The sequence below is a fragment of the Corvus brachyrhynchos genome, unplaced genomic scaffold (assembly GCF_000691975.1).
Source record: "Corvus brachyrhynchos isolate BGI_N302 unplaced genomic scaffold, ASM69197v1 scaffold98, whole genome shotgun sequence".
Lineage (NCBI taxonomy): Eukaryota > Metazoa > Chordata > Aves > Passeriformes > Corvidae > Corvus > Corvus brachyrhynchos.
Genome location: NW_008239762.1, coordinates 45,677 through 67,291, shown reverse-complemented (window position 1 = coordinate 67,291; position 21,615 = coordinate 45,677). Strand labels below are relative to the sequence as shown.

General features: G+C 40.3%; 1 protein-coding gene across 4 annotated transcripts in view; it reads left to right on the top strand.

Annotated features, from left to right (window-relative positions):
- Positions 1-21,615, top strand: part of DIP2A (disco interacting protein 2 homolog A) — an 82,888-nt gene that overhangs the window by 52,048 nt on the left and 9,225 nt on the right. For 3 of the 4 annotated variants that reach the window (XM_017742767.1, XM_017742771.1, XM_017742770.1), the window contains 22 exons: positions 396-519; positions 772-881; positions 1,279-1,381; positions 2,283-2,347; positions 2,670-2,763; positions 3,191-3,310; positions 4,042-4,156; positions 5,054-5,193; positions 11,414-11,550; positions 12,015-12,095; positions 12,294-12,421; positions 13,403-13,517; positions 14,643-14,844; positions 14,970-15,079; positions 15,219-15,299; positions 16,335-16,458; positions 16,718-16,839; positions 17,156-17,267; positions 17,486-17,595; positions 17,705-17,835; positions 18,370-18,538; positions 19,724-19,894. In XM_017742767.1, coding sequence (XP_017598256.1) covers positions 396-519; positions 772-881; positions 1,279-1,381; positions 2,283-2,347; positions 2,670-2,763; positions 3,191-3,310; positions 4,042-4,156; positions 5,054-5,193; positions 11,414-11,550; positions 12,015-12,095; positions 12,294-12,421; positions 13,403-13,517; positions 14,643-14,844; positions 14,970-15,079; positions 15,219-15,299; positions 16,335-16,458; positions 16,718-16,839; positions 17,156-17,267; positions 17,486-17,595; positions 17,705-17,835; positions 18,370-18,538; positions 19,724-19,894 — 2,664 coding nt within the window. The remainder of the gene's footprint in view (positions 1-395; positions 520-771; positions 882-1,278; positions 1,382-2,282; positions 2,348-2,669; positions 2,764-3,190; positions 3,311-4,041; positions 4,157-5,053; positions 5,194-11,413; positions 11,551-12,014; positions 12,096-12,293; positions 12,422-13,402; positions 13,518-14,642; positions 14,845-14,969; positions 15,080-15,218; positions 15,300-16,334; positions 16,459-16,717; positions 16,840-17,155; positions 17,268-17,485; positions 17,596-17,704; positions 17,836-18,369; positions 18,539-19,723; positions 19,895-21,615) is intronic. The other variant, XM_017742768.1, reaches the window with a different exon arrangement.

Genomic DNA, 21,615 nt, shown 5'->3' with positions numbered 1-21,615 from the left:
GGTCACAACTTTAAGTGGCTTAGAGAATTGTCCATATTCAAACTGGCCAGCTGATAGGTTCTATCAGTTCTGAGAGGAAACTGTAAGCACCCCTTCTGGGACTATGCTTGCTAACCTATGACACTGTTTAGCAGAATTTATGAACACCCCTGTTGGGCTGAGGAGGGGTGTACAACCATTGCTTCTGACACTGCTTTCCTTACTAGATCTGCTGCCAAATCTTAGTTGGCACTAAGCAAAACTAAATTTTCCCAGTCATTTAAAGGTCTTATGGGATAGACTTCTGGTTTTCCCTGTGATATAAATTGACTTAATGTTTTCTAAACATGAAGTTATAAAAAACTGTCCAAAAGCTTTGTTATTTGTAATTTTGCTATTACTTGGTGTCTCTACAGGATGCTGGCAGTCAACAGATTGGGTTTCTTTTGGGCAGCTGTGGAGTCACATTAGCTTTAACCACTGATGCCTGTCAGAAAGGCCTCCCGAAAGCTCAGACTGGCGAGGTGGTGACGTTCAAAGGTGTGGGTTTATTTTTTGTGGGTTAAAAAGCAGGTAAATTAATTGTTGCTGTCACACTTCAGCTTTTGGGTTTGCTTGCAAGGTTCTTACACATAAAGAACTGCCTTGATTGTAATGGCAGTGCCTTGTGCTGTTTCTTCCTCTCAGGTGGGGGATTTTGCTTTTGCTTGCCTCCTGTCATTATCCCTGAATACTGGGGAAAAAACTGATTTTTGGAATTGTGGTGACAGTCACTTTTCTTTATCTTTGAAGGCTGGCCTCATCTCATTTGGTTTGTGATTGATGGGAAGCATCTGGCAAAACCAGCCAAGGACTGGCATCCGCAGGTCCGGGATGCCAGCAGCGAGATTGCTTATATCGAGGTGATCCAGTGTAATACGATAACTTCTATGGTTACTCTATTGTAGTTCATGTGATGTTTTTTCCTTTAAACTCTTGATACAATAAAAGAGATGGCTATAATATTTTAAACTGTGAAACAATATTGTTTCCATCAGGCTGCCAGGCAGACTGTCAGTTGAGTGACTGTGTGGAGTCAGGTTAATATTGGGGATAATCAGCATTTTGGGTTCCCCAGGACAATTTAATTGGAGTAGAGAAACAGATTCTTTTACCATATTAGGGTATTCTGTGGACATAAATATATTTTTATGCTGGCTTTTTGACTTAAAAAAAGCTGGATTTGTTTTTGTATTCACTGCTGTAATTTTTTTTTATTTTGCTGTTAATCTAATGTTTGCATACACTTTCTCTTCTCAGTACAAAACAAGTAAAGAGGGCAGCACAGTGGGCATTACTGTATCTCATGCCTCCATGCTGGCACACTGTCATGCACTGACTCAGGCATGTGGTTATTCAGAAGGTAAGTTAGATACGTGTAACTTTAAAACGATACCGACAGCTTTGCATCTTCAGACAATTTATGTTGTGTAATCGTGTTCGCTGTCTTTAGAAAACTTTGGATACAGAATAGTAGCTTCAACTGCAAAGGGAAAGACAAACTTCTTCATTCATAATGGGTGTGATATGTGAAAGAGAGTTAAGCCACCTGTGAAATCATAATCAAGAAAGGGATCTTCCTCTTGGCTAATCATGTCCCACAAAACAACATCTCCCCAGGGATGTGAATGTAGTGAGTGATCTGCTTGTTTGCAGTCATGCTTCCAATGAACAGCCAAGAACTGCACTTGGTTTTGACAATCTGCATAATCTGTGCTACCATTAACCAAGCACTTTCCTGCATACATCCATCCTACATCAGTGATAAGCAAGTTTTACCTAATCAATACAAGATATCTCTCGAAAATCCAGTTGAATCAGTGATTTAAAATCTTTGATTCTTATTTCGTTTTTTGAATCACATAAGATACTCAAATTTCTCAGAGAAGATACTCAAGAAAGTTTATTAGAGCCATGGTGATATTTCTTACTGGATCTAATTCTTTCAAATTTGCTTCAAGACTAAATTTTCAGTCTGCATCGTTCTTTGGCAGATGTTACAAACTCACATGGAAGAGGTATTATAATGAATCGAGGTCTTAAATACCTTGTAATATTCTAGTCTAGTAATCATAATTCAAAGATGATTGCTGTAAGTCAAACAAGCCACTTGGAGCTTAAGTGGCCTGTTTGTTATAGGCAACAGAGCTTTGGTTTCTCAGCAGTCATGGAAGTTTCAGAGTTGCTTTAACAAACATTTGTAGTTCTTAAGTATTATTATAAATGTGCTTTTTAAATGTGGTATTTTTTTCCTTCACTTTCAGCTGAAACACTAACAAACGTCTTGGATTTCAAAAGAGAGGCTGGCCTTTGGCATGGAGTGTTAACAGTGAGTATTGCAAGAAAGGCAAAAAACTGCAGCAATTTGCTTATTTCAAGGGTAGTGTACTGGTATCAGAATGAGGCCATAAATTCATCAATTCTCTCAAATGGTTTTTGTTTCAATATTTATATTTTTCAGAGTAAACTGTTACTTTTTTAGTAACTTGTGTAGCTTATTTTTTCATATCGTATAAGCACAGTTTTCACTGCCAGTTGACTGTAAGAGTTGTGTTGTAGCTGTGATGATGGGAGAGTTTATTTAAGCATTGTTACATGTTCTATATTTTTTAAGCCACTTGGTAGTTTATTTTTGAATCTCTTTCTCATAGAGCGTTATGAACAGGATGCATGTCATCAGTATTCCCTATGCATTAATGAAGGTTAATCCACTTTCCTGGATACAGAAAGTCTGCTCATACAAAGGTACCCTAGAAGTTTTTTTATTTCACCCGTCTCTTTTTGGGTTATTAAAAACAAATTAAACTGTTTGTGCAAAATGTCTGTGTACGCCACTGAGTACCCCATTTCAGTATTCTGTGTGCTAATAGTTTCACTGATGGGTGATGTTGATGGCTTCTTCTGAGACACCTTTAAAGAAACTGTTTCTCAGTATTTGAATTTATTGCAAGCATTTTAATTCTGTGATCAAGTCCATCTGGAGGCATTGAGTATACACGTATTATAGTAGTTGAATATTTGGCATTTGTATTTGTTTTCTACATTTGTAATGTCATAAATTTTGTGTGTAGTTTCATAAATTTGTGTAAATACACAAGAATACTTATGTAATTTTATGATTGATCTTTATTTTGTTCTGCACGTGCAGCATAATTATTGTTTTGATTTCCAGCCCGTGTAGCTGTAGTAAAATCCCGTGATATGCACTGGTCACTTTTGGCTCAGAGGGATCAGAGAGATGTCAGCCTGAGCTCCTTACGGATGTTAATAGTGGCAGATGGAGCCAATCCATGTGAGTATGGATGCGTTTCCTGGGTGTCAGTCTTGCCAAGATTCTGTTTGTTGTAAGCCCTATGTCAGAGCTGATGCTTGGAGAGTTAAGCAGTTTGTTCTGTAGCAAAACACTGTTTGTGTGCCAGTGATGCCACTGCTTTTTCATTGCTGTTTGCACTTCTTGGCTATATTTTCCTGTGTAAATTGATTTTTAAAACTTCGTGTTTTCATTAGTGCTATACTCTTCCATGAATTGACTTGAACTGATACCTGAGAGATATAAATATAGATATAATCTGCTTTGGGCCAAGTGCTAGTGGCCTGGTAGAGTTGTGAAGGTATGTTAGAAGCATTTGATATTTGATTTTAAGTGCTGTGACCTCTGTAAAAAGCAGTCAGATAGGAGCTGTAGTAGAAGTTGACATAAAGTTACCCTTAGTGACAAAGTATTCTGATCCTTGAAGGACTTTCCATTATAGTAAGTGCTGGTGAGTGCTGCCAGAGGAGGAGTATGCAGCTGGGAATTTCATTCAGTGTAGTTGTTAGTCACTAGGAGTTCTTTTTCCAAATCAACTCTCTAATAATAAACTGGAATGTCTTTCAGACAGTTTGAAAGTATATTTGGTTTGTACGTGAATGCGACAATATTCATATAACTGAGCTGAGAGTCAGCACAGACTTTGAATTTCTGCAGCTCAAGCTTTCCTGCTCTTAGAAAAATGTTTCTAATTGTGTGATTGTTCTTTCTAGGGTCAATATCTTCCTGTGATGCATTCCTGAATGTATTTCAATCCAGAGGTTTGAGACCAGAAGTAATCTGTCCCTGTGCTAGTTCTTCAGAGGCACTAACTGTTGCTATTCGGAGGTAATTCCCTTTTCTGAGAAGTGAACTGAAGCTTTTCTTGACTATTGAATTATGTCATAGAATCACAGAGTGCTTTTGGTTGGAAGGAGTTCGAACCCCCTGCAGGGACACCTTCCACTATACCAGGTTGCTCCAAGCCCTGTCCAGCCTGGTGTTAAACACTTCCAGGGATGGGGAATCTCATGTTAGGATGATAGTCAGAAAATACCGTGACCCACACAGAGATGCCCAAACACTTAGAGGAAGTATGAAGCTCACAGGTATCTCCTTCACTGAAGGATGGGTGACTTTTGTTTGGGTTCTTTAAAAGGTTTAATATTTTCTAAGAATAGTCAGGCAGAAGGCGTTTTCTTCTTTGGGGAAGTGAGGTCTCATCCTCACTGAAGTTATTGGAGGACCTTTTAAAATGCCCTGAAACAAGACTTTGTTACTTGGGATGAAGAAGATGGTAAATGCTCAGTTAATTGCTTATGTATGATATCTTGTAAACAGGGGCCTAAAATTAAAAAAAATATTTGTAACTGGTCTGAAAAATACCATTGGATTTCTGGAGATAGCAAGGGATGGTCTGAGAAACAGAAGTACTTTAATTATTAATAGATGTATAGATGGGATATGCTGGAATTTTTTGATACTGGTTCTGATCAAAATGTACTTTTTCAGAAAGTCGACTTCAAGAAAACTTGAAACAAAAAACTTCGAAATTTTGGAGAGTTTTGGTTTAGCTCTTTCTTCATTTAGTTATGATATAAGTCTTGAACTCTTGTTTCTGTAAAGTGAGAAACAATTATTTTTCTTAAGCTTTCCAAGCCTGAGAAACCAGCACAATGTTTTTAGTGACCATATCACCAATATTGGTCTGTTGATTCATATCTAACTGAACTTTCTATCTTCCAGACCTTCTGAACTGGGTGGCCCCCCTCCAGGAAAAGCAGTGTTATCCATGAATTGTCTGAGTTTCGGAGTGATCAGAGTGGATACAGAGGAGAAGTTGTCAGTGTTAACTGTGCAGGATGTTGGGCAGATTATGCCTGGAGGTAGGAAAGCATTTTGTGTAGATTTCAGCATATTCCACATAAGTTATCTTTACTATTACACTTGTGTGCGTGGAATAAATAGAAATGTTAAATGCCTTTAAGGTAGGTATGACTTATGTTTTGACACATTGCCTAAACACATGATGATTACAGATTCATGCACAATAAATCTGAATGACTCTACGTTTTGGTATGGGCAAATGCTTTTGGCTTGTTGCAGAATAGGTTTTGGAATGGAATGGAGTAGAATAGAATATTTCAGTTGAAAGGGGCCTCATCTCAAACCCTTCGAAGGTGGTGGAACAACTAATTCTGGAAACTATTTTCTCATGCACGTGGAGAACAAGAAAGTGATCAGGAGTGACCTGGATTAACCTGTTTCCTAACGACACCTATTTGCAACACTGTGCTTCCTGAATTAGGTAGAGCTGGGTATTGTTCCTCAGCCCATTATCTGAATTGGAAGAGACTTTGTCTCATCCCTGTTACTCTCATTTGAGACTCAGCTGCATTTGGATGGGAGAGCACTCGGAAGAAAGTTAGTAAAGGTAAAGTGCCAAACCAGACCTAAGACTGTGAACAGTGGGATGAAGGACTGGACACTTGGTGCCATCTACTCCAACTTTTAGGCTGGCAGTGTAGTGTTCCATGGCATTGTCTGTACTACTGACTTCAGGCCCTGTCCTGACCTGCTCTGGTGTGCTTGGAGAGGATGAAATACAGATTTTTTGTAACTCTCCTCACCCCTCAAGTTTACTATGTAGTTACCATAGAACCTCATTGATTCTGGTCATGCCCTTGGCACCTTTGGCTTTGCTATTCTTGGTCTCCGTATGAACTTCCTGCCTTGCAGAGCTGTGTTTCTAAAGCCCTGTACTCTGTTAGAGCATTTATTCAAGGTAAAGTGGAGACTCAACTTGTGTGTTTTCAGCAACAACCTTTTCTCTGTAAACCAAAGCCCCTGATACAAATAAGAGGAGGCCAACAGCTTCTCACTCTGCTGATGAAAATTTCAGCCATTGTGTGCAAGTCTCATTGGTCTTCTTTAATTTTCCTTATTACCCCCAGAAGCCCTTTGCCTCCCCTAAAGTCAAAGGCTTAGTTGTTGTTAATGAACTTAAATTCAGTAGTTTCCTTCTGCTGAAGACTGAGCAGAAGCTCTGCACTTCATACCAAAACGAAGCAGAGAAGTTGCTTGGTTGTTGTGTGGCTTCTTTGAAGTTTTTGTTTTGTATTAAGACCATTTGAAGTTGTTTTGAAAGTCCATAATAAATTCCAAGAAAGGCAATAGTAACTTCAGCTTCACAGTTGGACTTGATCTTAAAGGTCTTTTCCAACCTAATCAATTCTCTGATTCTGTGACTGGCATCGGTGTCTCAACAAAATAGTGATTTTTCTGCTTCTACTAGAATACAGATGGCATGTGCTGCTGCTGCTGTCTGTTCAGGGTGTCCACACTACTGCTGTCCTCTTGAAACCTCGCAGAAATTCAGCTGTGCTCCCAATGTTTTCCTTAGCTTATGGGTTAGTCACAGGGACATGAAGGGAGCGAGTTTGTGTGCCTGATAGTCATGAATCCTTAGTGAACTGACTGAGCTTAAACTCAATGTTGCTCCTGTTCAAAAAAGTGGTACTAGATGCAGGATCAATTGAAATCTTTCTTTGGATCAGTTTATCCCATGTGGCTCCACCTCTGTGGCACTCCCACTACCAAAAACCAGGCCATGCAAAACCAACACAGGGATGCTCCTGGCTTTGCTCGAAGGCTTGCTCTCACAGTAAAGTGTGCTTGACCTCACTAAGGCACAAAGCTGCCTGCAGCAACTCTTCGTATTCAACTGTTGGAGCTGTAAGTCCCCTGGGTTAATTTTCCACAGAGCATCTGCTCAGTGGCAGGTTCAAGTCTGCCTTAGGATGTTGGAAACATTCCTGTATGCTTACAGGTAAGTAATTTCACCTCACTATGAGTTGTCAAAAAATACATCCCTGTCCTTGTGAAATGCCTGATTGCACAGTTGGAGGGATCTGTGAAAAAACCCTTCTCCTTTGTCCAAATTCCTTGGAGTATTGTCTAGCAAATCTAGGGGACCCATCTGGATTAGTGTGCCACTGGGAGGCAGTGATAACACTACTGTAACTTTCTACGTGAGTAAGAAGTGTAAAGTGACTTGTGTGAGGGGAGAACAGTTAAATGCGTACCATTAAGTGCCTCAGACTGATATGACTTGTAATTGATGGCTGTTGCTATTTGAAAATACAGTTGTAAGTGGTAAAACTACTTGTAAGTTAAGCAGAATTTGGGCAACTTAATTCATTAGCTCCGTTAAAACTCTGATTAGCATTGGGCTGTCAGAATCTAGGGCAGATTTGCTTCAATTTATCCACATATTAAAAATTCCAGCAGAAATTTCTCTATATGTTCCTTAAGTCAGAAGATACATGATAGATTTCATTATAAAGGATAATTGATAACTTTTGTCTCTTAAAAAATCCTCCAGAGTAGGAAGAAAGTCAAAAGACTAGCAGTTACTTACAGGGGTGGGCTAAATGAAAAAAATTAATGACTTAAGGAAATGAATGAATTAGTTTCTAATGAGTCTGCATGTACATTCTAACAGTGGAGATACTTGTGCCTTACTTGGTAAGATTTATGCTTTTTCCTGTGTAGTATTCATGGAGGGTGTGCCCTGTCCATTCTGGCTTGGTGTTTGGCATACAGGAGAGAACATACCACCACCTGTTCATTGCCCCTCTGCTGACTGATAAGTCTTGCTCTTGATATGTTTTTGGTTTTGTATTTTTTTTCTGGAGGCTTTGTTCCATCTTCTGATCCCCACTGAACTTGGAAGTCTGCCCTAGTCTTCCAAATACTTTGTGACATAGGAGCTCACATTCCTGAATTTAATTCAGAAATGGTCAAGCCAAATGCTTTTGATCTCATTACCTGTGAAGATCTCTGGCATGCTTTATTCAGGTACTATCTGGTTAAAAGGTCATGGATGAAGTGTCTGCTCTCACCCTCCTTTTCGTCAGATCTTGCGTTTTTTCTGAGACACTGAGCCCACTTGCTCAGGGGATCTTACTCAACGGAGCCATCAGCACCAGGGTCATGTCATGTGTCAGTGCTGTTCAACCCATAGGCCATTCTTGATGCCACATTCCCTTCGCATTCATTATCTACCATGAATGCCCATCACAAGACCGTCAAGGGAAGTGCCAGCATCCACAGAGAAATCTTCCCCTCAAAGATAGCATGGGATTCTTAAGAGAAAATCTAGTATGCATTCCCCTGGAATCCTGTCCTGGAGGGATGATGTTTTATCCCACCTGTTGACCACCTTGGGTTTTTTTCCACCGTTTCTATCTGAGACTGGCATTGCTAAATTTGGCTCATAACAACATTCAGTTCATTTTTTCAAATTGGACTGGTAAAGATGGTAGGGGGAGTGCCAAACCTCTTTTCTTCTGCCCATTCTCAGCCTCCAACTTTCATGTCAACTGGAATGTGATTGCTGTGTTATCTGTCATCTTGGAAGCATATTATGCCTTATGTTTGAGCCTGGATATATTGCTTAGTGGATATGTTAACTGCAGTTAAGTTTGTCTCTCTTCTACTTCCCAACTAATCCTTTCCATTCTTTTACTGGGATTCTTCTCGTGTTCTTTCTTTGACAAGAGCTAATACTCTTGAATCCAAAAGTTCTAAGTTCCTATAGCCTCTAATCATACAAAGGCTGGTTCCTAGAAACAGTACTGCTGCAGCAGCTACTTTCTTACACTCAAGCAGAAAACTTCAGGTTGGGACCAAATCTTGGGTTTCTGCAAGGTCTTCTGCAATGAACAGTGTCATGTTCTGGATTGTGACTGCATTCAGTACCTTTTCTAGAAGTTCAAGGAGATGGTTCCAATTTCCTAAATGTCGGGAGGCTCACGTTGTCTCCAGCCCATGGATGTTTTGTATTTCATTGTTTCGTCTGTCCATGTCTGAGCAAACATTTGCCTAGGTTCTCACAGTTACAACTATGCGTCTTCACTGCAGAGGGATCTGGTTCGTTTACCTCAGTGGAAGGAGTTGTTACAGAACAACTTGGTGAAGCTTTCAGTTTTATTCCTTAGACTGTGAGTTAACAGCACCTCTTTTCCACTCAGCCCTTAGAATTTATCATATTCATCAGTTCTGCGTTCCACATGGCTTCATGTCTGTCACACAATGGCCCAACAGCTACTGCAGAACAGCTTCTCTTGGAGACCTGTGCCAGTGTGCGCTTGAGATGAGGTGTTTTCTTCCAATTTAAATGTTTGACTTTGGATGCTCATGATCACCTCTAGAGTCTAGATTTATGTTCATCCTCTCTAGGAAGTTGGCTTGCTGTATGCCTATTGCCCTTTCTAGAGGAGCAATTTCAAGAGGAAATTTCCTCTTTCAAGAGGAAGAGATTCAGGTCTGCATTTGATATCCCTGTATGCTGTTTTTCTCAAAGATGAGGTTTCTCTCGGAACCCTGCAAATACCTTCCACAGTGATTCTAGAGGCATTTTTTCCTGGCATTTTAGTATTTTTCCTAAGGCTTCATGTTTCTAGGAGAGAAGTTCTAACTAAAGACTGCAGTGCAATGGTATCCATTGTGTATGGATCCACTATGAAACGCTGGAAAGGGAACAGGAGAGCACTTCCTGACCCTCATCGGTACCTTTGGTCACAGCCTTCTGCTGTGCAGGCCCCTGGCATTATTCTTGCATTACTGCTGTGCTAGTCTTGAAAGAGCCAGAGCTGAATCCAGTCTTTAGTAGGGCATCAGTGTGGTCCTTTGCACAGCAGGATTCTCATCTTCTGCCAGGATGCTCCTTGGCAGGTTTGACTGCTGCAAGTCACCATCTGTCAGAATGTACATGTGGACTCATTTGAAGAAAGCTTTCTTAGCAGGAATCTGTGTTCTTCGTGATGTGCAGTCCACATGTACATTCCTGTCCCATCTGCTTTTCCCTTCCCTTTAATTCTTTTTCAGATGCAATGCTGTTGAGAGAGACTGAAATGGTGGTAGATGCACTCTCTTGTATGTCACACATGAAGCAGGAAAAGGAGGAGAAGAAAGAGTAGAGGCTCCACAGATACTGCAGAAGGGCAGCCTTGCAGTATAACCTGGCAGGGCAGAACTGTGCCTGCTGTTAGAATGTACCTGTAGACTACCTGTATCATACATTGGTTACTGGTAAGTATTTTTTTTTTACTTGGTCAGGGTGATAGGATTGTCCTTTGGCTTCATGGATGGAGCATCATTTAGGGACTGCAGGCTGATCCATTGGCTTTTGTATGTCTGTGAATGCAGTGAGGGCTGTACATTTGTGTATGCCCACAAATTATGCTTTCTCCAGTTATTAACACTTCTCTTTACATCATTGTTTAAGTGTTATGTACAGAGTTCTGATGTTAGCTCAAGGTATTTCCTGCAGTAATAAACTATTTCATCAGTTCTAATTTACCATTAAGTTTTAATTTTTTCCTCCTCAATTGCAAAGTGTGGGGTTTTGCATGACCGATAGTTCATACTGTGGACTTAAATTCCAGACATCTGGCTCACACATATAATATCCAGCAATTGTACCAGAATTTGAATAGCACCTCTTTACTTGGTCACCCAAGGTTATCATTGCATGGTTCCAAACAATTTCTAATAACTGCTAGTTGTTCTGATAGGTAATTTTTATGAAACCAAGGTAATTTAGAGGTTGATCTATTGGTAGGGTGAATGATTGTCTCACCTGTTCAGACCTAGGATGTTGACAATTGGAAGACTTCTGTAAGGTTTGAAAATGTACCCACAAATCTGTTTTACCAATAGTTCTTGGTCCATGCAGGCTGCAGAGTTGGCTTTGCCATGTTTATTTTGTATTGACCTGGGTAGGTTTATTGGTTTCTTTCTTGATCTTGCGTGTTAAGTGGTAAATCAAACTCCCTCAGTCTAGTGTGCCTTGGATTCAGCTGCACGTGATGTGGAGGCTGTGAAGCACTGTAAGAAAAAAACACTGCATTTGTGAACTTAATCTTGGAGAATGGATTGCACAGGCTGTCAAGACGCTAAAGAGAACTCTCTTACAAGCTGTGTTTTTGCTGTAGCTGATGAATAATTGATACTAAAATTTTTATCTGTCAATGGCAGAGCACTACATGTGTCAGCTGCTGGAGCAGATTAACACTGATTCTGTGTTCTTCCTCCTTGCAGCCAACATGTGTGTTGTGAAGGTGGATGGGACTCCTTATCTGTGCAAAGCTGATGAGGTTGGAGAAATATGTGTGAATTCAGGAGCAAGTGGGACAGCGTATTTTGGCCTCCTCGGAATTACCAAGAATGTATTTGAGGTTTGAATTTCTTTGTAATTGTTACATTTCTAGTATTTCTTCTTGCAAATAGACTTATTTATTCCTTAAAGGTCCCTTTTTTTTTTTTTTTTTTTTTTTTTTTGTGTGTGTGTGTTTTATTGTTTGGTTTGGCTTTTAGTTAGTTAGAAAAAAGCCCTGGCCAGGTACACTTTGCTTCATTCATAGAATCATAACAAGACATTCTGTCTCTTACAATCAAAAATACGTGATGTCATCTGCAGTCAGTCAGCTGCTTCTGTATTCCACAGTCCAGCGTAGTGCCTATTGTGAGCATTTAAATTTATCTTAGCTCTGAATCAACACAGTAGTCTTAAGTGAAGGCATTTCAATCTTTCTGCCCATGTGTTTCCTTGCAGTGGTACCCCTTTCATGTATTTTGGCAGTAAAGGAGTGAAAGTTCTTATCAGTCCAGTGAGTATCTGAATCCTTCTGTGTTCTTCCAGGCCATCCCAGTGACAGCAGCTGGCATGCCTGTATCAGACCAGCCTTTCACAAGAACAGGATTGCTTGGCTTTGTGGGTCCTGTAAGTGTGAACAGGCCCTCAGGGCCCTACTTTGTCCTGACTCCCAATTCTAACGTGATGCCCCTGAATTCAGTAGGATTTTGTGTCAGGGCTCTGACCTCCTATAGATCTCAAGAGTATTGTTGGCTTGAGTCAGGCATGTATTGCCTGCAGTGAGGAGGTTTTTCTGCTCTGTTTCTAATCCTTCCTTCTTTTCAGGACTATTTGGTGTTTGTGGTAGGAAAATTGGATGGCTTGATGACAGTTAGCGGCCGCAGGCACAATGCAGATGATGTGGTAGCCACCGCACTGGCAGTTGAACCCATGAAGTTTGTCTATCGGGGAAGGTGAGTGTATTGAAAACTTCAGCACTGCTGATTGGTCTTTGTTGCTCCTTTTTTAACCCACAGACAGTCATCAAGTGACACAGCATACACAGGAGCATGTGAACTTTTTCATGTGTGTTTTGTAGAAAAGTTGGCACTAAGTTGTGAATTTGGCTGTCCCTGCTAACTTGAAAGACAAATATTGACACCCTGCTTCATGCATAATAGATTTTAAATTACTTTCATACAGTATAAAGGTAGATCTTAAAGAGTCTGTTTTAAAACTTCTTTCAAAGCTTCTCTTAAGACACTCAGAAGAAGCTCATGCCAGATGTAAAACACCTCTGTCCCCCGAGCCTTTTGGGTAGCTGAGGGAGGAGCTGTGCATCCTGTTCTAAAGAACAAACTAGGTTCCTGAAGGACCCTCAAAGATAGTGTGTTGTATCACCAACCTGAGTGCTCTTCAGTGGTCCGTGGCCCAATGTCCAGATGGAGATCAATGATAAGTGAAGTCTCTCAGGGTTCAGACTGGAACCAGTCCAGGCTGAGGCATTATTAATATTTTATCCTAGAAAAGACAAGCCTAAAACTAAGGTAATTCCCAAATGGGAGTTAAGTACTCTTCAGTGTAAGCATTGGTGGTCAGTAATTTGGCACAGTTGTCTTCCAGAAGGGATACCGTATGTTGGGGCTACAAGTCTAGTGTGCATGATGGAGGTCTACAGGCTAGGTTTGCACAGCCCCTGCATGTATGGAATTTGCCTGTTAGACACGTGCTACATGGGTGACTGCAAATCCACCTGACCCCGACCAGAAATCAATTACAGCAAGGAACCCACATGGGTTCTAAATTTTCTGTGATTTTGTGATGATCTGGCATGAATAATGCTTGTGCGTGTGAAACAGTGCCATGAGAGGTTGCAGCCATTCCCATGGGATGATAAGCCATGCCCTGTTCACCCTGTGTTGCATCCTATCATTCTTCTGTCCTTTGTGTTTTAGGATAGCAGTGTTTTCTGTGCCCGTTTTGCATGATGATCGGATAGTGCTTGTGGCAGAGCAACGCCCTGACGCCTCAGAGGAGGATAGTTTTCAGTGGATGAGCAGGGTTCTACAGGTAGTCAGTCTGTCCTTTTCTCTTTCCAGGTGAATAAGGCTGATGCATGAAATGAGAATATTAGAGATTTTTCTTTCTTTCCATAAGTAAAACCTATCAGTTAACCACAGACAGGTGTAATAAGCTAATTTTTCTCAGGGTTGAGAATTAACAGAATTTTGTAAAAAGTAAGACTTTCTTTCAGAATGTTTTTTTAGCTTCCTACTACTAGGATTCTCAGAGTCCTAAGGGTGATGGGTTTTGTTTGGGTTAATGCTACATGTCTCTTCTGATTTCATACTGAGAGTTACCTCTGAAAATATTCAAGAGTATACTGCCAAGTATCAGAACAGCCCCTGAAAGTTTTTTATCACTATCAACCTTATTCTAGATCTGCAACAAGAAGTATTAAAAACTTTTTCCCTTAATTTTTTTACTTTATTTCCTTGGGGGTGCAGGACAGGAGGAAGGGAAACTGTGGTAGATATTCATTTGCAGTTTTTAGAATTAATCAGTTCTAAGGAAGTGAAAATGGAGAGATCAATTATGGAAGACTCTGGTAAGGGGACAACTGAAGGGAAGGATCCAGAGAGCAACTTAAGGGAAGTTTGCTCTTATGAGTAAGGCAGTTGGGTAATAATGGTTTCTGTCTAATTTCAGCTTTCTTATCTTCTTGGAGAGAATATCTGGTATTGGGAGAAAATATTTTTGTTTCTCTTTTTAGAAGTGTCATAGCTAAAAGAGACACTTTAGATTTAGGCAGCAAAGATGCTTCCCTCCTAAATTTTGTGAGTTTTATGTTCTACTGCGCTTTTGTGATTCTGCCATACATGCTAAATTTGCTGTGATATAACTTGGCTTTTGAAAATCTCTGCACTTTTTGCCCACTTTTAAGAGACTCTCCTAATCCCTGATGTGCAGGTGGCATCCCCTTGATAGAGGGCACAGTCCTGGGTCTGCTCCTGCTCCCATTGAAGTCATGGCACAGCTTCTATGAGTTCAGTGAGTGCAGAATTGGACCCTTTATTTGCAAATTGTGGTGCAAGTAAAAATTTTAATGTTATAAATGACTTGAATTCAAATTCTTTCTCTAGCTACATCCCAGTTGATAATGTGGACTGTATTTTTTTTTTCATTTCTGTGAAGGCAATTGATAGCATTCACCAAGTAGGTGTGTACTGCCTTGCCTTGGTGCCAGCCAACACTTTGCCAAAGGCTCCACTCGGAGGAATTCATATTTCAGAAACGAAGCAGCGCTTTTTGGAGGGTGCTCTGCATCCTTGTAACGTCTTGATGTGTCCCCACACCTGTGTTACCAACCTGCCCAAGCCTCGACAGAAACAGCCAGGTGAGGAAACCAGAATATGTGCTAGTTCTGGCAGACCTGTGTCTTATAGGGCACCTGCAGGCTGAGCTGTTGCTTGTTCCTTAGGTTGTTTTTCCTCATTTTGCACTGTTCTTTTCAAAATGCAGATGTTGGTCCTGCGTCGATGATTGTAGGAAACCTCATAGCTGGCAAGAGGATTGCACAAGCCTCGGGGAGAGATGTTAGCCAGTTGGAGGACAATGACCAGGCAAGAAAGGTGACATTGGGGTCCTGGTATTATTAAATATTTGAATTAGCTTATTCAGAATGAAAGAAGACCAGGTATGATATTCTGCTGAAAGTAAACCCAAGGTACTTTGAGTTAAGCTGAGCAGCATTTTTTTCTTCCGTTTCAGTTCCTGTATTTAGCAGATGTTCTTCAGTGGCGAGCTCAGACAACTCCAGATCATCCACTCTTCCTTTTGTTGAATTCCAAGGTGAGATGCACTTTAGGACACACTTGGAGATTGAGATCAAAACAAAGGATTATTTAGATTCTAAGAAAATGCCTTCTATAAGTCTTTTCCTGAAATGCTGCAGATTATTTTAATGAAGCGGACAAAAATTGCTAGGTGGTAAGCAGCATACATTTTTCCACTTCTGGAATTTTATGACATATCTTTTATTCCACATCTGGAATTTCAGTATGCATTCTGCCTAGCTTAAAACATTGCAGTAATTGCATTTCCTGCTGGAACACAGCTTCTGTCATATTAATGGAAACCATGATTCTGTCTTCATTCCTGAGAACAAGGGTGTCTGTAAGTCAGAAATGGAGGATTTCCTGATTAGAAGATCTAGAGCCTAAGTAGAGAATCCTGGGACAGCTTTGGAGTCAGATTTTCCAGGAGCACTGTCACACCCTGCAGGGGACACTGATGCCTTGCCCTGGACTAGGCTCTGCCCTCAAGAAGAATGGCACATAGAGTGACAGTAACAGCCCAGGAACAAATTGGATCTGCCTTGTTCTGTGCTGTGCTGCAGACAGGAGTCTTCCACAAAGTCCAGCAGCAGTCTTTGGGAAGTGATGGATTTGTAGGTCTCATTCAGAGAGGCAAAAGAGTTTAGGACATAGTTCAAACTTTCTAACTTTCCTTTTGATACTGCGCTTTAGCAAAAAAAATTGTTTCAACGCTGTTATTGTTAAAATGGTTTATTCTCTCAGAGTGAATAAGATTTTGAGGGAAGTTTTCTAGTATGAAGCAGCCCTTTCCTGGGTTGTTCAGGCAAGTTTTACCCTTGACAGGGAGACTCTGCAAAAGGAAACACAAAACTTGGACACAAAGAAATTACCTGTTGGTGAACGCCTGTCTTAAATAGCTAGGACTAATGTGCTACGGTGCTACATGTTGGTGTGTTCACGTGTCTCCAGGAGGAACCCTTTTGGTTTACACCTTCTTGTGTCAATATCCAAGTCACTAAGATGCTGCTGTTCCTATAAAGGTTTCTGCTGTCACTTGTCTCCTGTGCAGGGTACTGTAGCCAGCACTGCCTCATGCATCCAGCTGCACAGGAGGGCAGAGAGGGTGGCAGTTGCGCTGATGGAGAAAGGACGGCTGAATGTTGGTGACCACGTGGCCCTGGTTTACCCTCCAGGTAAAGCAACACAGACAGCAAAGCCCACAATCACAGAGGACAAGAAAAGAAGTTCTGTCCATTAATTGGATTGGAATAATTTTTGCTAACTCTTAAATGCAAAACATTTTATGCTGGTTGTGGAGCAGTCTGTTGATTTGAAGAGACACTTGTGACAAATCTTTGCATCTTAATAACATTGTGTATTTTGATTTTGATGAAAGAGTTTGGCCTATTGTTCTGATAAAAATGGCTTTAATTTCACAAATATCCTTTCCAGGAGTAGACTTGATAGCAACTTTCTACGGCTGTTTGTATGCTGGCTGTGTTCCCATCACTGTCCGCCCACCTCATCCACAGAACCTTGCTACCACTCTGCCCACTGTCAAAATGATTGTAGAGGTAGGTATGAGACATTCCTCTCCTCATGATTCTGGGGAGTGTGGAATGGTTGATGCAGCCTGCTGAATTGCTTTGCCACAGTCAGTGTAAAATAAGCTAGAAAATAAATATTCAGTGTCCTGTGGCTGAGTCAATAATGACTTCTTCAGAAACCCATTTAAAATGGTCTTTTCTTGTCATGATTTATTTTGATTTGTTTCCAATTATTTTCTTCATCTCTTCATCTTACTGGTTATCTCATCTGGATGCATATGACATGACTTTGGGCATGCATTCCCTGGTTTTATCAATGGTTTTAATGCTGTGCCTTTTGCAGGTCAGTAAGTCTGCATGTATACTGACCACCCAAGCTATAATGAAACTGCTCAGGTCCAAGGAGGCTGCAGCAGCTGTAGATATTAAAACATGGCCCACTATTTTGGATACAGGTACAGTAGCCAAAATGGAAATAGTTTGAAGAGTGATACATTTATTTTGCTACACAACTGCCTGATTGAGGGGATGTATTGTGCATTGCATTAAAATAGCTGTCCAGAAACTATAAGAAGGATCTGATGATAATGCTGTAAAGATACATTTTTTTTTTGTCCTGTGCTTGTTTCCCAAAATAATATGGTACCCTTCTCTACTTACATATTTTAAATAGATGATATGCCTAAAAAGAAGCTGGCTAGTGTTTTCAGACCTACGTCTCCAGATATGTTGGCATACTTGGACTTCAGTGTGTCTACTACTGGTATATTAGCAGGAGTAAAGGTAGAGTAACAAGAGATAATCATATTTTATTTCTTTATGTTTATAAAGAAATATGTAAAACCCTTTTTCTAGAAAAAGGTCCCTGAAAGCTCCTGTTTTCCTCTTGCAGATGTCACACGCAGCTACAAGTGCCTTATGTCGCTCAATAAAGCTCCAGTGTGAGCTGTACCCATCCCGACAGATTGCCATCTGCCTGGACCCCTACTGTGGCTTAGGCTTTGCACTGTGGTGCTTGTGCAGGTATGACTCTGGAGCTCTGGGTTTCCTCACATGTGCCCAGCCTTCCCCAGAACCCCAGGGAATGGACATGGGTGAAACTGTCAAAGAAACCCAAATTAACCTTTTTATCAGTAGATCAGAAAACACCTTTTGTGCTAAGAAAATCCATTTAAGTCAGTTAGTTACTTGAGTAACTTCAGGTTTGTAAGTGGTATTAATTGGATACCAAATTCAAGGAAGAAAAAAAGAAGGGACTGAGGGACTTCACTGTCTGTTTCACATTGATTAGGTAAATCTTTTTAAAGTCTTTTGAGATTAACCATATGTTTTGACAAGACCTTTAAGGTGTTCAGTGCAAGATTGGTATGCAATAAGAAATACTGCTAAAGGAAGCAGTTAAATGTTTCTTAAACCTGGTAAGTCATGACTTGATTCAACCAGATAACTACTCTCATGCGGCACATCTCACAAAGCTGCAAATTTTTTTGCCTTTTAAAACATGCCATATGCATTACTTAATTGAATTTTCATGTTCCTGTTGCTTCCTCTCCCCAGTATATATTCAGGTCACCAGTCCATCCTGGTCCCTCCTCTGGAGCTGGAGAGCAACGTGTCTCTGTGGCTGTCTGCTGTCAGCCAGTACAAAGTGCGTGTCACCTTCTGCTCATATTCCGTGATGGAGATGTGCACCAAAGGCCTTGGGACACAGACTGATGTTCTCCGGGTGAGTGGGCTTCATTTTTCCGCATACTGACATAAACATACATGTATCTTTCTAAAAATACTTCATTTTGGCTTGGAGAAGATGAGTTTTTAAGTGTTTCTGTGATAGCCTTCCATTATGTCTTGAGTTTTGGGGAGTGTTGAGACTGCCGGAAGATTCAGCTTCCGTGTTTCTGGTGGAGGGAAAGAAATGAAGTCTTCCATTTTCAGTTTTAATTATTTGTACAACCTCAGTGCTGCTGGATATTTTTGAGGTTTTGGGCAAAATACATAGCAAGCCTATCAATTTGTTTGTGTCTGAGACAAGAAAAAAAACCCAACACCAAACAAAAAAAAAAAAAATCCCAGAAAAACACCGAAGGCCCACCAAACACAAAAAACCTCACCCAAAACAGCCAAAAGAAAAAGCGCCCCAAAACTCAGCAAGTCTGACTTACTTTCAGATATCACTCGATACCAGAAGTGCTGAGTTCTAAGATGGGTATAATCTTCCCCAGTCCTGGAAAGGTTCCAGGCCAAGTTGGATGGGGCTTGGAGCAGCCTGATCTAGAGGAAGGTATCCCTGCCCATGCAGAGGGATTGGAATGAGATGAGCTTTAAAATCCTTTCCTTCCCACTCAAAGTTATGCTATATGATTCTTCGATTCCTAACAACAGCAATTGCACCCTGATACATCTATTTATTTTTGAGGAAAATCTCTTAACTCAGATTGAATTTCCTTGAAGAGGAAGGAGCATTCCCACAGCTGTAGTAACTCGGCTGCTCAGGACTTCCATTGGGAATGTGGCAGCTCCTTCACAAAGGTGGCTGTATTGTGTGCGCTCAATAGAGACAAAACCTGTCCCTCTGTTCCCCTGGACCTCACCAAAGGCAATCCTGGCCCACAGCCAGTTGCTCCAGGTTCACATTCACATTGAGAGGAGCTGATGATGTCTGGAACACCTAAACTGTGCAGTGCTGGGTGCCAGCAGGTCTCTGGCAAGCCCAGCCCTGTGCCAAAATGATATTTCAAGGGTTTTTCAGCTCAAAATGCTGAGTCCCTGTGTTGCAGCTACACGATGTCTGTAGTGTTAAACCAGTTCATGTCTTACTCTAGTGCCTTTAAAGCCCTTCTGTTGCACAAATAAAATGGTTTATTTCTAGAAATGCTGTCTTTGAAGTTACAATGTTGTTCTCCCCTCTCAGATGAAGGGGGTTAACCTGTCCTGCGTGCGCACCTGCATGGTGGTGGCAGAGGAGAGACCGAGGATCACCCTCACCCAGTCTTTTTCCAAGTTATTCAAAGACCTGGGCCTCTCTGCTCGTGCAGTGAGCACTACCTTTGGGTGCAGGGTCAACGTAGCAATTTGCTTACAGGTGAGATTAAACTGCTTGTTCCTTACACAGAACCTCTGGGAACTTGGTAGAAAATCATGTTCAGCTGAATGGATTTCTTTTTCTAATGAACTAGATATCCATTGCTTGCTTGCTTCATCACCAAGTTAAATAAGCTTTTGAATAAGATGTTTAATATGATGTTGATTATGATAATTTCACTTTTCTGTACTAATTGACCAATTGATTTGCTTTTCCAATCCAGAGGGTCAGTACTAAGAAACTTGTTTCCTTCCTTCTATGCAGGAGCAGTATTAAATAAACAACTTCCGATTCATAAATATTGCATGTTACAAGCAGTGCTGTTTCAGCTTTTGTGTGATTCAGATTTTGTCTTGTTTTGTATAATGTGGAATTAAATGGAAGACAGAATTCTGCAAATAAGACCCAGGAAAATGAACACAGTTGGCAGGTTTTTTTGACTTTTAAAGATCTCAGATGAGTATTAGCAACATGCAAATATTTTTGTCTCACCTTGTGTGAGAGCTGGACTTTTTTTTTACTTATAAGTATAAAATTGGAAGCTTTGAGAGGGAGGATATGCCCATAAAGTCCTCAGCCCTGCTTTACAGTCTGGAGATAATGACATGCTGTGGGTCAGAACACCTTCTGACAGTTTAGTATTCAGCTGATAATAATATTTTATGTGTAATTTAACCAGATGAAGTCTAACTTTGCTTAATGAGATATTTCTTTTCCAGTCAGCAGATTAAAAAAATATATAAATATATATATATTCCAAAACTTACCTGAAAAATCAGGTGTTAAGTAAGCGTGGACTAGAAAATGGGAAAGAACCCTGGGGTTTGGAGGATGCTTGAGTTAATAAATAAAGTACTCAGGTTTCAGATGAGGCAGTATGTAGCTTTGTATGTGGGGAATATCTTAGGGGGCACATGGATTAAGTATGTGTAATTGTAAATTTAATGTCCTTTTTTTTTTGTATAAATTACACTTAATAAAATAGGTTTCTATGAAAATTGCTGCTGTACTTCTGCAAAACTTTCGGTTTTCCTTTTTTCTTCTTCCTGGTGCCCACTAGATGAAGAAAAGCCTTTTTAGCTCTCAGAATATATTAGAGTGTTCTGGGTTTCCTACGAGAGAGATATTCTGGAACATGAGTTACCTAAATATGTTGCCATTCACAAATGTTTCCTTAGTTTCTCTAATTTCTTTCACATTTAAAGGAGAAAGGATTTTTAACAAGACCAAGCTAAATGGTTATAATGAAATAAGGTCAGAGTGATTTTATGAATCAATAGGTAGAAAAACAGGAAGAATACACATGAAATCAAGATGACTGTAAATTAAGATTCTGAATTCATTGAATAAAACATTTCAGCTGTCAGGTGTGAAAGAATAGCTTTCCAAATTGCCTGTGTGAATAAAAATTTCAAAAGCCAGTTTGGGATAAAGGGGGAGAAACAGTTTTTCTGCAGAATACTGAATGGCAGCATGAAAAGGACTCCAAAAAAACCCTGTGAGGAATACAGGACTGATGAGCGGTTAAGCTTCCCCTTAATTTTATGCCTTTTTCATCTCTGTTTTCCATTCTTGAACCCGTTTTTAGTGGAAAGGGTTTTCTTCCAAAGTGATACTGTATTAGACATTTTTTAATAAATTGGATTTAAATGAATGTAAATGAATGACTAAATTTTTTATACAAATTAGCAGGCAGATAAATACCTGTCTTCCAACCCTGC